This window comes from Dama dama, chromosome 13 (assembly GCF_033118175.1).
Source record: "Dama dama isolate Ldn47 chromosome 13, ASM3311817v1, whole genome shotgun sequence".
Classification (NCBI taxonomy): Eukaryota; Metazoa; Chordata; class Mammalia; order Artiodactyla; family Cervidae; genus Dama; species Dama dama.
Window position 1 is genome coordinate 42,862,233 of NC_083693.1, and position 15,619 is coordinate 42,877,851.

Consider the following 15,619-nt stretch of genomic DNA (forward strand, 5'->3'; position numbering starts at 1 on the left):
GAACTTCTTTGTGGAAGGAGAGGCACCATGGAAATTTCAAGGAAATTTCTCACCACTAAACATTTCCCGATAGCAGAGGCAGAGCTTGTTATGTTCTGGCACAAAGAGGAAGATCAATATTTGCTCTACTGATGGATGGCAATTGTATTTCCCGCCCAGTGGCCCTGGATCCCTGGGGCTCACAAGGCTGCCATAACCCGGTTGCCAGCAGGGGGAGGCAGAGGCCCAAAGCCAGCCAGGCTGAGAGGGCTGAGGCCGCAGTACCTCAACAGGCCTTGGTGTTGGTTGAGCCCCTGGGGGATGTTGGGCTGGACCCAGGGCCTGAGGTGGCCCTTTCCAGGTGGGAGGTGGGTCCTGGCTCCTCTGATAAGCAGAAGGTACTGGTTGGGAGGTTAGGGATGGCAGGGACACTTGAGGAGGAGAATTCTGTTAGGGAGATGAGAGGAAGGGTGACTCAAAGCCAGGTGAGCTGGAAGGGAAAGGAGCCGGTGTCTGGGGCACTCGGGCAGAGAACAGGGGCTGGTGTGGGATGGCAGGCAGGGAGCAAGGTTGACTGCGTCTCGTGTTGGGCCTGGGGCAGGGTGTGGAGATAGGGCCTGGGTGAGGCTGAGGGCCGTTATGGGAACATCTCAGCCTCCTAAGCTCTAGGCAGTCCCGGTGTGGGAGCAGCCTGCCCTCACAGGAGAGAGAGACGCCCTGCAAACAGGAACCCGAGTGCCCGTGGATGGCCCCCAACCTGCTGGGTCCCTGGAGTTATTCTCCTCCTCTGACCTGTGCTTTGCTAAATTGTTGAGGGGTTGGTGACAGTGTTTGGCTTAGAGAAGGTAAGAAACTCCTAATACCCGGAGAGGACCATTTTGGGGGAGAGTCTGTCCTTTTTAATGAATTGCCCTTTAGATTCATCCCTGGTGGAAGGCTAAGCACCAGAGAGATTTTCTTGCTTTGGCTAAGCACCAAATCATTTTCTCAATGATTTCTCATTGAGGAGTCAATGAGATTCTATACAGACAGCATTGGATTTAGACAGGAGTGAGGGCCAGGGTGGCTTAGTGGGAAAGAATTCGCCTGCCAATCAGGAGACACAAGAGACGCAGATTCATTCCCTGGGTCGGGAAGATACCCTGGAGATGGAAATGGCAACCCACTCCAGTGTTTGTGCCTGGAAAATCCCATGGACAGAGGAGCCTGGCAGCCACAGTTATGGGGTCGCAAAGAGGGGGACACGACTTAGTGACTTAGCAGCAGAGGGCGAGGGAGGAAGGAGGAAGTAAAACCCAGAACTGATAGCAGAGGGTGTCTTGGAGCAGCGTGGTTATGTACTGAGGTGGTTCCTTGAATAAATAGGAATTCAGTCCCCATCGCTTTAGAGATCCCATTTATTGTGGCCCTGTGATCCCACTGCCAATCCCTATGGGATTCTTGCTGCTTCCCCAAGACAATGGTCAGTGCAGACAAAGGTCAGTCTCAAGCTGCTGTTAGAGGTGCGTCATTGTTCTCTTTATTCAAGGCAGGAAGTGTGAGACCTGGGTGAAGACTCCTGGAGATATCCCATTCATCTTTCCATAGGAGAAAGTACCATGGACCACTTTTTTACACACGAGGGGTCCACCGGAGTCACCCTGTGGGCAGAGAGATAAGGGCTGAGCAGGCCTCCTTGCGGTTCTCTCTTCCCTGCCGCCCGGCTGGGTGGTCTCAGTCAGGGGCTGTGGGGAAGACCCAGGCCCAGGGAGGCCTGGTCACCTCCCGGTCCTGGGGCTCCAGCCTGACTCTGACTGTTCTTAGCAGCTGGACTCAAGTCTACCTTTCTGTCAATTTTCTCCTGGAAACTCTGGTGATAAGACAGCTGTGGGATGACTGACGCTTCCTGACCCACTCGAAATAAAAAGCAAAACATTGGATTCAAGGACCAGGCTGCCAAAGCTCTCAGCTGAGGATGAAGATACGGCCTCTGCCCTACGCATACCTCCCGGGTCTGTGTGCTTAGATGCGGGAAAACTGACCTTGAAGCTGGTCTTCGCCTTCCTTGGGTCCCCGACACAAATCTGGCTGGCCCGGCTGCAGTGGCTGGGGCAGAGGGTTTCGCACACCCGGTCCTCTTGCACTGTCAGCTCTGCCTCCTGCAGGGAGGTGGCTGGATCGCCCAGGGCCACCTGGCCCAGCCGGCCAGACTGCACACTGTCCTGGCCTCACCTGGGCCTTGGCCCTGGGCAGACTAAGGGGCTTCACAGCTGACGTCTGCTTGGCCTTTCTCTCCAGCTGGTGGGAAGAGACAAGACTCTGGCTCAGCCAGTGGTCCTCTGGCCTGGATGCCATGATGAGGCTGCATGGATCCCATCTCTCACCTCTCCCCCTGAGACTGGTCAGGCGGCCAGGATGGGAAGGAAGAAAGGGGCAGGAGCTCCTGGGAGGGCAATGATCTGATCTCAGGAGGGCAGGGCCAGTGGGGCGTTTTCCTTGCCTGTAGTAACATGATGTCATTGGAGAAGTTCTTAGGATTATAGTCTGGGTGGCGGATGGCTCTCCTCACCTGGATGACCTGCTGGGTCCTCTCCTGCTGTTTGATGTTGTGGGCCCCCAGGGTGACGCTCATGGAGCTGCACGGAGGGCAGAGCAGGGGTGTGGGGATCATGGGGTCACTGGAGATACAGCCCAGGAGCTGTGACAGGCAGCTGACACCAGGGCAGGGCAGCAGCTGAGGGGGAGTTGAGGTGACAGACGGTCCTGGGGCTGAGTGACTCTGGGCCCTGTGCTTCTCGGTGACATGAGGGCAGGGCTCCCGGGAGCTTTCTCAGCAATATTGTGAAGTGACTCTGAGCTTGGGTTTGGCTCTCATGCACACTCTCATCCTTTTCTGAAGCTTTATTTGGCCATTGTGGGTCAGCCTTTCTCAACCCTGTCTCTTGTTCTCACCTCCGACCCAGTGACCTCAAAACTTACCTGTCCTGTTTCTCGGCTTTTCATCACCCTAGTCCTGCTCCTAAGATGGCTTATTTGATGAGCTCTTGTGGTCCTGATTTCCAGGATCCTTGGGTGAAGGAGGGGTACCCCTGGGCTCAGCTCCTGGGGAGAGGACGGGTCCCTGTCCAGGCATCAGGAAGGGTAGGCTGGCTACTGCCCCTCACCTCCCTCTGCAGAGAGCAGCCGTCAGAACAAAGTCCTTTTGTGTGAGGACACCGCCACACCTCTTCCAACTCTTCTCACCCAGAAACTGAACCAAAGCCATGTAGGGGCGGGAGTGGGGCTTGGCCTCATGGCCCCCAATGATCTCCTCTGAAAGAAAAGGCTGAAAGATGGGGAGATGGGAGAGGCTATGGTTAGAAAGGAGGTTCGGGAAGGTGGCAGTCAAGGTGGGTGAACGGTGCCCAATAGACACTAGGGGAGAGTCCCCCAGGGTCTCACGGCAGTGGGATAAGCTTTTCTGAACCCCAAACCTCAGTATTGTTCTCCATGCCCTGATTCACACACACATATGGAGAGGCCTAAGACTGCCTTCCAGAGGGTGAAGCTCAGAAGATCATGGATGGGATCCCCTATGAGCCCTCATTCTCATGGTGTCTCCTGGACCCTCTTAGCCTGATTGGTGTCATTTTCTAATAATCCACCTATGAGATTATGGAGTTGGGTTTTCTAAAATCCTCATGTCCTAGGGCATAATGCATCCCAGGATCTCACTAAACATCTATTGACTGCACACGTCAATGGCTTCCAATTAGCTTTTGGCTGAGATTTGGTGGGGATAGTACTGGTGGGATTTAAGACCACAGGGATTGGGGAGGACCCTGCCAAGGACACTGGTGCAGAAAAGAAAAACTGCCTGGGGCCTGGGGAAGAGTAACGACACCCAGAGAGCTTTGGGTGCTGTCATCTAGCCATTTCTGACCAATCACACCCTGGGCTCCTCTTCTGGGCAGGAGTGAAGGGTGGGGGAAACGGACAAGTTTCTCTGGTTTTTAAGCTGGGTCCGCTGACAACTCCCGTACTATGGATGGTTGGTCTGAGTTGTCCTTTCCTGGCTGGAGTGAGGAATTTTCTTACTTGTGTTTTGTAGCTTCACATCCTCCACCAAATGCACAACCCACTTTACCGGTGGTGAGAGAGAGGCTGAGCACTACAAGGATTTTAGTGAAAGCTTGCTTCCTACCATCCATCCTTGCTGAGTGTCTATGCAGCATCGAACGTGTAGTCTTGGTTGGGATGGGAGCTGATTCAGACATTGGAGCTGAGCAGAAGGGCCAGGACTGAGTGAGGTTTAGTGAGATGGGCAACCCTGTCAGGAATGGGGATGGTCACTCACCTGTCCCAGCCCAGGAGGCAGAAGAAAGGCCATCAGGAGCAGGAGTAGCTGCTTCTTCCAGAAGGTCTGCCCAGGTCACAGCTGCTGGGGTTTCTCCCTTCCAGACACAAAGCACAGAGGAAGGAAGGAGGGGAGGCTCAGTGACCCCACAGACCTCCCCAAGCTGTGCATCACCCCAGCTGGGTGTGAGCACGCCATGTGTGCCCATGTTCTCTGCTGTGGGGTAGGTGAGATCAGCAGTCACCACACTTGCACTCCCACTGCAGAGTCACAAAGCAAGAGGAAGAACAGGAAAGTGGGTGCAGCCAGGGGAGGAGCTGGGTCCCCAGAGGCCCTCAGTGACTGAAGCAAGAGTGTCTTTATTTGTCCACTCTTGGGTCTTCTTTGATTCTAGGGAAAGCATGAAGAATTACCCAATAAGTGAGCTGCAGGGATAACAGAGACATGGCTCCTGTACTTGAGAAGCTTGGGGGCCGGAGGAGAGCTAGAGTCTGTGAGTAGAGAGCACATGGGTGAGGGCTATGGTGTGGGGCTCTACTTGGGGCCAAGTGTGAGGCAGAGAATGGACTTGCTTTAGGAGCAGAGAGACCTGGACTCATCCAAGTGCCCCAAACATCAACCCCATTTCCTATTTTGTCAGGGTTCTAGCCTCACACTTTTGGAGGATTTAGAATCTCCTGTTTAAATATAAGTTTTCTGTAACAAAGAGAGCCTTTCTTATCCCAAAATTCTGAATGAAAGTCCTGAACTTGATATTCACTGAACCAGAATAAAACCATCACTGGGTCCTTCGGCAATGAGGGACATGATTCGATTGTGCTGAGGTATCCAGCACCCCTCAAGCACACTTGGGGGCTATCCCACCCGAATCAGTGTGTTTTTGATTTTCAGGAGGGGCTTCCTCTCCAGAAATGCTGGTGACTGGTGAAGGGAAAACAAATGCCAGTCATCTAATACTTACTCCCCACTAATATTCTCTGTCCCGAGTCCAGAGAGCCACCTCTCAGATGTCTCTGGGCCAGGCCATCCTAAACAAGCAGATGACCCCAACACTCTCACCAGTATGAGGACAGAAGAAAGAGGAATGGAAAGGATGGCATGAGGAGCTCTAAACCACCCAGTCCCATGTGAGTTGAAGCAAGTGCATCTTATGAATAAATAGAAAAACAGTGGAAGGAAATATGCTTATGCATTAATGCTGATGACCTGGGGGTGGTGGAACTGCGCTTTGTTTACTTTTCCTACTTGTATATTCTGTATTTAGTTGTCTTTCTGTGATGAATGGGCAGAGGAGCCTGGAGGGCGACAGTCCTTAGGGTCACAAAGAATCGTACACAACTGAAGTAACTTAGCACACTTGCACGCACCATGTTGAATATGTTCCATTTATGAGGAATATCTTTTGATGAATACGTGTTACTTTCTACCCAGAACCCATTGTGCAATAGTTGAAGCCCACTCTCCATTCAAACGTTCAACAAACCACTTCTCTTAAGCCCTCTCTAAGCTGCATGTCTTAAAACTGAGGTTGCTTTTCTGAACCTTGTATCAAAACTTCAGAAACTGGTAAAAAAAAAAAAATACAGGAAGAAATGTACCCAGTAACTATAGGCTATAGATACTCTGAAACTTTTGGATACCTTGAAACCAATAATTTTCTTTATAGTGAGTTTCCTTTGGAGATAAATATATTTATACACAAACACATGTGGGAATGATGAAGGTGGGGAGCCGCTGGGTCAGCCCAAGGTGGAAGAGCTCCCTGAAGGTCACTTGGGGCTGAAGGAGGATATGCCCTCAGGACACCAGAGGCTGCACAGAGCCCCGGGCCCAGGACTCCAAGGCAGGGCTGTGAGAGGCACTCAAGCTGGGCCTAGGAATACTGAGGGCCTGCTGAAACTTTCTCAGGCTTCTGAGCTCTGCCTCTCTGACACAGGGAGGGAACACTGCATGGGGTGAGCTACACATTTGTAAATCCCCCATTTCTGTTAGGGTGGACAAGTGCCCCCCTGCCTCAACCCTCAACCTCATGTGGCCTTCCTTCCAAATCTGGATCCTTTTGTTTTCCCCCAGGGCACTGGGATGGGGGGAGGGGAGTAGGTGTGGACGAGGAAGAAGGCATATGGATGAGACATGAGGGTTGTCAAGAAGAGGGTCGTGTGTTCCTGAGAGGGGTCTCCTTCTCTGATGGAGCTCACGGGAAGCCTAGAGGGGAGCTGGCCCTGGGGACATGTGACCGGAGGGAGCTGGCTGTCAGTGCAGCAGGAGTTTTAATTCCAGAGTTGGAATAGGGTGGTGTCTTGGAGGCAGAAGCCAGTAACAGATCAGAACTATAAACAGGTCAGACATAGCAGGCGCTGAATGAATGTGTTCAGATAAGTAAAGGAGGAATCCATGATTTCTGCTCAAGAGATGGAAGTTTATTAAGTTTCAGGCAGCCTAGCTTCAAACCACTTTGTCCAGTGCCTCCATCCCAGGGAAGATGGACAGATCAGTCCTTGGAGAAACCTCAGTCTTGTCCCTGAAGTTCGTACTGTTTCATTGTTGTTTGGATCCAAGGCAGAAAGCTTGAGATTCTGGTGAACACCGGTGGAGGTGTCCCATCCTTTGTTCCATAGGACACAATGCCTTGGGCCACACTGTTACACACAAGCGGGCCCCCGGAGTCACCCTGTGGGCAGAGAGGGCAAGGACTGAGCTCACCTTCTTCAGGTCTGTTCTCCCTGCAACCCTGGGGTGGGTGGTCTCTCTTAGGGGCCCTGGCTAATATAAGGCTCTTGTTGGTCCTGAGGTTTCAGTCTGGCCCTGACAATCCCCCTCCTCCCACAGGAAGCCCCGGCCCATGTGTGACTTTGAGGCAATGTCCATCCCCCAGGGACAGCAGACAGAGACAGGACCGGAGGACAGGCTGGGGACACAGGATAGAGCTCGTTCCCACGGCCCCGAACCCAAAGACCGAGGCTTTGCATGGATAGTACTGGGGATCTCACCCTAAAGGAACTCTTCCTCTTTCCTGGGTCCCCTGCACATATCTGGGTGGTGGTTCTGTAATATTTGTAGCGAGAGGTGCATTTCTTGGCCCTTTGGACTTCAAGCTGTACCTCCTGTAGTTTATTTGGGCAGTACATATCCACGTCAAGACGCCCCCAGCCAGCCACACTGCATAGCATCCCTGGATTCACCGTATCCCAGTTCCAGGGCAGACTGATGGGGCTCACAGCGGTGGTCACTTTCGCCTTCCTTTTCAGCTGAAAGCAGAGGAAAGGCATTCTTACCTACTGATGGCCCACAGAGACTGCAGGATGGTCGTGGGCTTGCCTTCTTCATAGCCCTGGGACCACAGAAGGGGTCATACAGGAGGAGGGTCAGGAATGAGGTCATGGGGGATGCAGAACCCAGAAAGGAAGTGTCCTGGGGTCAGTGTCCCACCTGCAGTAACATGATGTCGTTGGTCACAGTCTTGTCATTATAGCGTGGATGCGGGATGGCTCTTTTCACTGTGATGATCTGCTGGGTCCTCTCCTGCTTTTTGATGTTATGTGCCCCGAGGGTGACGTTGATTGAGCTGCACAGAGAGCAGAGAGGGAAAGGGAGTCACAGGAGACACAGGCCAGGAACCTGAAGGAATGCTTGGGACAGGGCGGGACTTAGGGAGGGGAGAATTCTGGGCGATGGGCCCTGGAGCATCTCTGTGCTGTCTGCTTCCTTCAGCCTGGGCAGGGTAGTAGTTCCTGGGTCCACGGAGGGTGTTCAGTCCTCACAAGTTTGTCTGTGTCTAGGAAAACGTGAATTTTTCACATGTGCACTCTGGGCTCCAGGGTGCAACATTGGCTTTCTTCCACATTATGTTGGATCAGACCCTCTCTCCATGCGTCAGTGGCATTGACCTGTCCCTCTCTTGCCAAAACTCACCTGTCCTCCAAAGAGCTTCTTACCTTACCTGCTGGCCTAGGTCTGCAGCCCCTGAGAAGAGGGTTCCCTGGGAGGGGTCAACAGAAGGATGTGGACCCGGGCATTGCTCCTTACCTTCCCAGGCAGTGAGCTGCTGTCAGCACGAAGTCCTCACGCACGAGGAAACCCCCACAGAACAGAATGTTCTCTGCAGTGTGTATTTGAAGATATGCCATGTAGGGACGGGAGTGAGGCTTGGCCTCATGGCCCCCGATGATTTTCCCTGAAAGAAAGACACCAGCCTACCCACTGTGCTCATGGAGCCAAGGCTGGGGAGGGGAGATGGGTCCATATTTGCTCGTCTTTGACGAGCTGAGTTAGAAAAGTTGCTCGTCTTTGACGAGCTGAGTTAGAAACGTTGCTGAAGATGGGCCAGAACGAGGGTGTGCATGAGTGTAGCATCTGAGCAGGTCTGTCCATGTGGGGAGGGACTGGGCCTCTGAGGGTGGGACCATTACTTACCTGCCTCCCCAGTGGGGGACAGAAGAAGGGCCACCAGGAGCAGGAGCAGGACCATCTCTGCAGGAAAGCTGCCCAGATCTGAGTGGCTGCTACTTCCCTCTGATCTTTTAACCAGTGTCTCCTCCCCATGTTGTGGCTTTTCTCATTTGAGATTTCTCTGAAATCTCACACCTCTGTCTGCTTAGGTCCTGGGGTCTGAGTGGAGTGTGTACTCTGTGGTAACTACAGAAGCTCCCGTCAGCTCTTGGCTTAGTTCCATCACTCAGCAGGAAACAAGAAAATCACTACAAGTAGAAGTAGTGAGACGTTGTATCAACAAATACCAGATCTTTGAGCCCCAGCATTCTGGGTCCCATGATGAGAGATTCATGACATAGAAGTCTTCATTTCTGTGGTTCTCTTTCATCACCAGGGTGATTGTGTATTGAGGTCTCTTTGTATGAGAAATTTGGAGATAAGATCTCTCACTTCTGGTGGAGGAGACGAAACCGTCAGGGTCAAACAAGGATGGTGAGAACCATGGTGTGAGATATACAGGATGGTGTGTAAGAGTGATGCTGAAGAGTTATTAAACAGTTATTAAAGATTGAGTTTTTTTTTTAAAACAGCAACATTGTTTTCCCCATGAACCTGCATGTTGCTCAGGATACAGTGTGGATAGCACTCCTCTACTCCTCTTGGTATCAGGGAGGTTTGAAGCCTGGATGCTGAATTACTTGATGTCTCACTCACACATGCCCAGTGGATGGTGCTGGCTGCTCACTGGGCATGTTGGTTTCTCTCCATGAGGCACCTCAAGTCACCTCTGTTTCTGGGATTGTCATTCTCCCTCACACATGACATGTTGTTGTCTTTCTCCCAAATAAGCATCTGCCTAGAAATAAGCCAGGTACAAGCTGGGCTCTTTTAATTACCTAAATGTTGATATCCTATTCTACCATATCCCTCTGTTTGAGGCAATCAAGAGCTCCCAGCAGATTAAAAAGGAAGGGCCCTAGATTTCATCTCCCAGCAGGGGTCTTGCAGTCAAGGAAGAAGAGCCTGTGGGATGGGAGTTCCACGTGAAATGAGAATGGATGCCAGGGAGGCAAAGCAGAATTCCCCCACCACTACCCAGAGAGTGGCCTTCTAATGTCTCCATACAATTTGCTAACCAAATTATCCCGGTCATGTCCCAATAATGGAAAAGGTGGAGAGAGTCATATAATTGAAAACATCATGGGGCCTAAACACCTTGATCTCAAGTCTCTTCTAAAGCAATGAAACCTTTGATTAAGAAACAAAGCCCACTGCTAATATGGATTCTGGCAAGGGAACACAGTTAACCAGGGCACGGTGTCCAAGCCAAGCCCACATGGGGTGAGAATGTGTCCACATCTGGCCTCTCTCCTGTGTGGACACACGTCTCACCCTACACCCTGCGTTGGACATCCTGGATCAGGTAACAGAATACGTGTGAGGCAGAGATTCAATGTCCACGTGAGGTAGGGAGGGTGTTCACACAAGGGATGGGTAGTTTCTGATCAAGGGGGATTTATAGGCCTTCTCGGGGGTCTGGGCAATCAGATAGGGTTTATCAGAGCAGGACAAATAGGGTGAGGTGGGCATTGACAGGAAGGGGCTACCTAATGTGCGTCACCAGATCCTGGGATGTGGGGATCAGGGGATGCACTTGGGGATGATGGGTGAGAGATCACTTATATACATCTCTGCAAATGCTAATCAGATAAGTCAACTTATTAAGGCTACTGAGCTAGGTTTTTCACTGAGGATTAGATGATAATTGTGGCATCAGTGTTAATTTCCTGGGTCTGAAGGTTGGATGGTGGCTACGTATGTCCTTGTTTGTAGGAATTACATTCTATAGTATTTGAGAAGCAATGGAGTGCTGTTTCAGTAACTTATACTAGCAAACGGTTCTGGAGAAGAAAAATTTTTGCATTGCAATTGCAACTTGTCTATGAGCTTGAGATTGTTTCCAATTTAAAAGGAAATCTGTAACTTTCATATATATTATAATGACCTGTTTTGAGATATAATTGAAAAGAAAATCTGTTACAGTATGGGTCTTCTCGGGGGTCTGGGCAATCAGGTGGGATTTATCAGAGCAGGACAAATAGGGTGAGGTGGGCATACCTCAAATATAGGTATGAGGCTGAGGAAAAACTTAAGCAGAATTGTGAAAAACCTATTCAGGCAAAATGTTAAACTGCTTCTGAAAAGCACAAGAAGAGTCTTCAGAAGCAGCAAGATATTCTTAGTTCTCGAATACAATGGATCTACACCAAAAATGTACTGATTCTCCCAAGTTAATATATGAATATGATTATAAAAATAACATACAAATGTGATTTTTTTTAAGAAACCTATTGAATTTTTTCTCTTAGTGTTCCACAAGTTCTAGACAATTTCTAAAATTTATGTGGAAAATAAACATGAAAGAATCACTAGGGAAATTTTGTCCAAATGAAAAATGTATAATAAGGGAGAAGGTTAGCCTATCAGAGCTAAAAACTATGAACGTTCTTTCTGGAACACAGTGTGATTTACTCTCTGTTCTTCTGCCCTGCTTTTCTGCTCTATAGTGTTATATACCATTTTGGCTTCTTTATTGGCTTTCTGTTATATATCTATGATTATTTTAGCTGTTACACTGAAGCATATGCCTTCAGCTTCCCCTGTGGCTCAGATGGTAAAGAATCTGCCTGTAATGCTGGAGACCTGGGTTTGACCCCTGGGTTGGGAAGATCCCCTGGGGAAGGGAATGGCTACCCACTCCAGTATTCTTGCCTGGGAAATCCCATGGACAGAGGAGCCTGGCAGCTACAGTCTATGGGGCTGCAAAGAATCAGACAGGACTGAGCAACTAATACTTCCACTTTTTCTTTCACTCATATGTGGACCTCGTAATGGTATATTTTCACTTGTCTTCCTTCTCACATTTTGAGTTATCTTTGTCATACATTTCAGCACTATATGCCTTAAATACTATTTTGCCTTAAATAGTCAATAATTGATGTAAGAAATTGATATAAATTCTTTTCCATTTAGTCACTTTAAAAAAATTAAAGTATAGTAACTCACAGTATTTGTTTCTGGTGTACAATATAGTATTCCATATTGTTATAGTTTATACTCCATACAAAGTTATTATATAGTGTTGACTACATGCCCAGTGCTGTACATTAAATCCATGCATCTTATTTATTTTATACCTACTGGTTTGTACCTCTTAATCCTCTTCGACTATCTTGCCTCTGTCACCACCCACTCCCCTCTGGTAACCACTAATTTGTTCTCTGTATCTATGAGTCTGTTTCTATTTTGTTACATTTGTTTAACTCTTTTATATTTTAGATTCCACATATAAGTGAAAATGTATAGTAGTTAGCCTTCTCTGTCTGATTTCACTAAACTTAATACTTTCCAGGTCCATTCATGTTATTTCAAAATGGAGAAATTTCATTTTCTTATGGCTGAGTATATATTATTGTGTGTATATATATGCCACCCCTTCTCTATCCATTCATCTGTTAATGGATGCTGACCTTGATTCCATAGCTTGGCTTTTGTAAATAATGCTTCTTTGAACATTGGGGTGCATATATTAATGACTTATTGAATTAGCGCTTTTGTTTACTTTGGATATATACCCAGGTGTGGAATTGTTGAATCCTATGGTAATTCTGACTCAGACGGTAAAGCGTCTGTCTGCAATGATGAAGACCCGGGTTTGATCCCTGGGTCGGGAAGATACACTGGAGAAGGAAATGGCAACCCACTCCAGTACTCTTGCCTGGAAAATCCCATAGACAGCTGAGTCTGGTCAGCTACAGTCCGTGGGGTCGCAAAGAGTTGGACATGTCTGAGCGACTTTACTTTACTTTATGGTAATTCTATTTTTAAGTACTTGAGGAACTTTGGTACTGTTTTCTCTAGAGGCTGGACTAATTTATATTCCTAACAACAGTATACTGGCTTTTTCTTTTCAACGCATCCTGTTAACACTTGTCATTTGTTATCTTTTTTTTTTTTTATTTGTTTTTTTTCATTTGTTATCTTTTTGACAGCAGTTCTTCTAAGATGTGTGAGGTAATATTGTGATTTTGATGTGCATTTATTAGGTTGGTGCAAAAGTAATTGCGGGTTTTGCATTTTGCTGTTTGATATTGGAATGCATTCTTTAATATGGTTATGTCATATGTCATTTTAATGCACATTCCTTGCTTTATGTTTTTTTGCTAATGACTTGTTACTTGCTGTTGGTTTATTTTTATTTCAGACTAGGAAAATGATGTTACACAGAAAGCACATTGATCGATTTTCTTATTCCAGTTCAAAATGGATTGTAAAGCAGCAAAGACAACTTGCAACATCAACCACGCATTTGGCCCAAGACTGCCAATGAACATACAGTGCAGTAGTGGTTCAAGAAGCCTTGCAAAGGAGACGAGAGCCTTGAAGATGAGGGGCGCAGTGGATGGCCATTGGAAGTTGACAAATACCAAGTGAGAGCATCATCAAAGGTGATCCTCTTACAACGACATGAGAAGTCGCTGTGAACTCAGCATCGACCATTCTATGGTCGTTCGGCCTTTGGAGCGAAGTGGAAAGGTGAAAAAGCTTGGTGAGTGGGTGCCTCATGAGCTGATCTCAAATCAAAAAGATCATCATTTTGAAGTGTCATCTTCTCTTACTCTACACAACAACAATGAACCATTTCTAGATAGGATTGTGACATGTGACAAAACGTCGGTTTTATATGACAGTGGCAACCACCAGCTCAGTGGTGGGACCAAGAAGAAGCTCAAAAGCACTTCCCAAAGCCAAACTTGCACCAAAAAAGGGGTCATGCTCACTGTTTGGTAGTCTGCCGCCCATCTGATCCACTATAGCTTTCTGAATCCAAGTGAAACCATTATGTCTGAGAAGTATGTTCAGCAAATAACGAGCTGCACCAAAAACTGTGATGCCTGCAGCCAGCACTGGTCAACAGAATGTGCCCAATTCTTCTGCATGACAATGCCCGATCACACATCGCACAACCACCTCTTCCAATGTTGAATGAATAGGGCTGCAAAGTGTTGCCTCATCCAATATTTTCACCTGACCTCTTGCTAACTGATTACCAGTTCTTCAAGCATCTCGACAACTTTTTGCAGAGAAAGCACTTCCACAACCAGCAGGAGGTAGAAAATACTTTCTGAGAGTTGGTCAAATCTAGAACATCGATTTTTACTTTACAGAAATAAATAAACTTATTTCTTGTTGGCAAAAATGTGTTGATAGTAATGGTTCCTATTTTGATTAGTAAAGAAGTGTCTGAGACTAGTTATAATGATTTAAAATTCAGTTTGAAGTTGCAATTATTTTTTTGCCAACCTAATACCTCATAATGGGTGATGTTGAACATCTTTCTAAAGAATAGCAAGGAGAAATAAGAAAGTCTTCCTCAGCGATCAATGCAAAGAAATAGAGGAAAACAATAGAATGGGAAAGACTAGAGATCTCGCCAAGAAAATTAGAGATACCAAGGGAACATTTCATGCAAAGATGGGCTCAATAAAGGACAGAATTGGTAGGGACCTAACAGATGCAGAAGATATTAAGAAGAGGTGGCAAGAATACACAGAAGAGCTGTACAAAAAAGATCTTCATGACCCAGATAATCATGGTGGTGTGATCACTCACCAGAGCCAGACATCCTGGAATGTGAAGTCAAGTGGGCCTTAGGAAGCATCACTAGTGGAGGTGATGGAATTCAAGTTGAGCTATTTCAAATCCTGAAAGATGACGCTGTGAAAGTGCTGCACTCAATATGCCAGCAAATTTGGAAAACTCAGCAGTGACCACAGGACTGGAAAAGGTCAGTTTTCATTCCAATCCCAAAGAAAGGCAATGCCAAAGAAGGCTCAAACTACCGCACAATTGCACTCATCTCACACACTAGTAAAATAATGCTCTCAATTCTCCAAGCCAGGCTTCAGTAATACATGAACTGTGAACTTCCAGATGTTCTAGCTGGTTTTAGGAAAGGCAGAGGAACCAGAGATCAAATTGCCAACAATCACTGGATCATCGAAAAAGCAAGAGAGTTCCAGAAAAACATCTATTTCTGTTTTATTGACTATGCCAAAGCCTTTGACTGTGTGGATCACAGTAAACTGTGGAAAATTCTGAAAGAGATGGGAATACCAGACCACCTGACCTGCCTCTTGAGAAGCCTGTATGCAGGTCAGGAAGCAACAGTTACAACTGGACATGGAACAACAGACTAGTTCCAAATAGGAAAAGGAATACGTCAAGGCTGTATATTGTCACCCTGCTTATTTAACTTCTATGCAGAGTACATCATGAGAAACGCTGGGCTGGAGGAAGCACAAGCTGGAATCAAGATTGCCGGGAGAAATATCAATAAACTCAGATATGCAGATAACACCACCCTTATGGCAGAAAGTGAGGAAGAACTAAAGAGCCTCTTGATGAAAGTGAAAGAGGAGAGTGAAAAAGTTGGCTTAAAGCTCAACATTCAGAAAACTAAGATCATGGCATCTGGTCCCATCACTTCATGGGAAATAGATGGGGAAACAGTGGACATAGTGTCAGACTTTATTTTTCTGGGCTCCAAAATCACTGCAGATGGTGATTGCAGCCATGAAATTAAAAGACGCTTGCTCCTGGGGAGGAAAGTTATGACCAACCTAGACAGCATATTAAAAAGCAGAAACATTACTTTGCCAACAAAGGTCCATCTAGTCAAAGCTAATGTTTTTCCAGTGGTCATGTAGGGATGTGGGAGTTGGACTATAAAGCAAGCGGAGTGCCGAAGAATTGATGCTTTTGACCTGTGGTGTTGGAGAAGACTCTTGAGAGTCCCTTGGACTGCAAGGAGATCCAACCAGTCCATCCTAA

General features: G+C 47.6%; 1 protein-coding gene and 1 pseudogene across 2 annotated transcripts; both read right to left on the minus strand.

Moving 5' to 3' along the window:
• Positions 1-1,358: 1,358 nt before the first annotated feature.
• LOC133067947 (granzyme H-like) lies at positions 1,359-4,456 on the minus strand (annotated as a pseudogene).
• Positions 4,457-6,692: 2,236 nt separating this feature from the next.
• On the minus strand, positions 6,693-8,820 carry LOC133067946 (mast cell protease 1A-like). Of its 2 annotated transcripts, none has more exons than XM_061159031.1 (5): positions 8,708-8,820; positions 8,321-8,468; positions 7,724-7,859; positions 7,285-7,542; positions 6,693-6,965 (listed from the first exon to the last, which is right to left on the minus strand). In XM_061159031.1, exons 1-5 carry the CDS (start codon positions 8,760-8,762, stop codon positions 6,804-6,806), a joined length of 759 nt encoding a protein of 252 aa, XP_061015014.1. In that variant the 5' UTR covers positions 8,763-8,820; the 3' UTR covers positions 6,693-6,803. The 2 variants fall into 2 exon arrangements, with proteins under 2 accessions (XP_061015014.1, XP_061015015.1); XM_061159032.1 differs by having other exon boundaries at positions 7,396-7,542; positions 8,708-8,797.
• Between the last annotated feature and the right edge of the window lie 6,799 nt (positions 8,821-15,619).

Bases quoted from the DNA above. Each gene is read 5' to 3' on its own strand.
- LOC133067946 (XM_061159031.1), bottom strand. From the start codon at position 8,762: ATGGTCCTGCTCCTGCTCCTGGTGGCCCTTCTTCTGTCCCCCACTGGG. The intron at 7,543-7,723 runs GTGGGACACTGA...CTCTGCTTTCAG, and splicing joins ACGACATCATGTTACTGCAG to CTGAAAAGGAAGGCGAAAGT. The intron at 6,966-7,284 runs GTGAGATCCCCA...CTCTGCCCACAG, and splicing joins AGAGGAAGAGTTCCTTTAGG to GGTGACTCCGGGGGCCCGCT.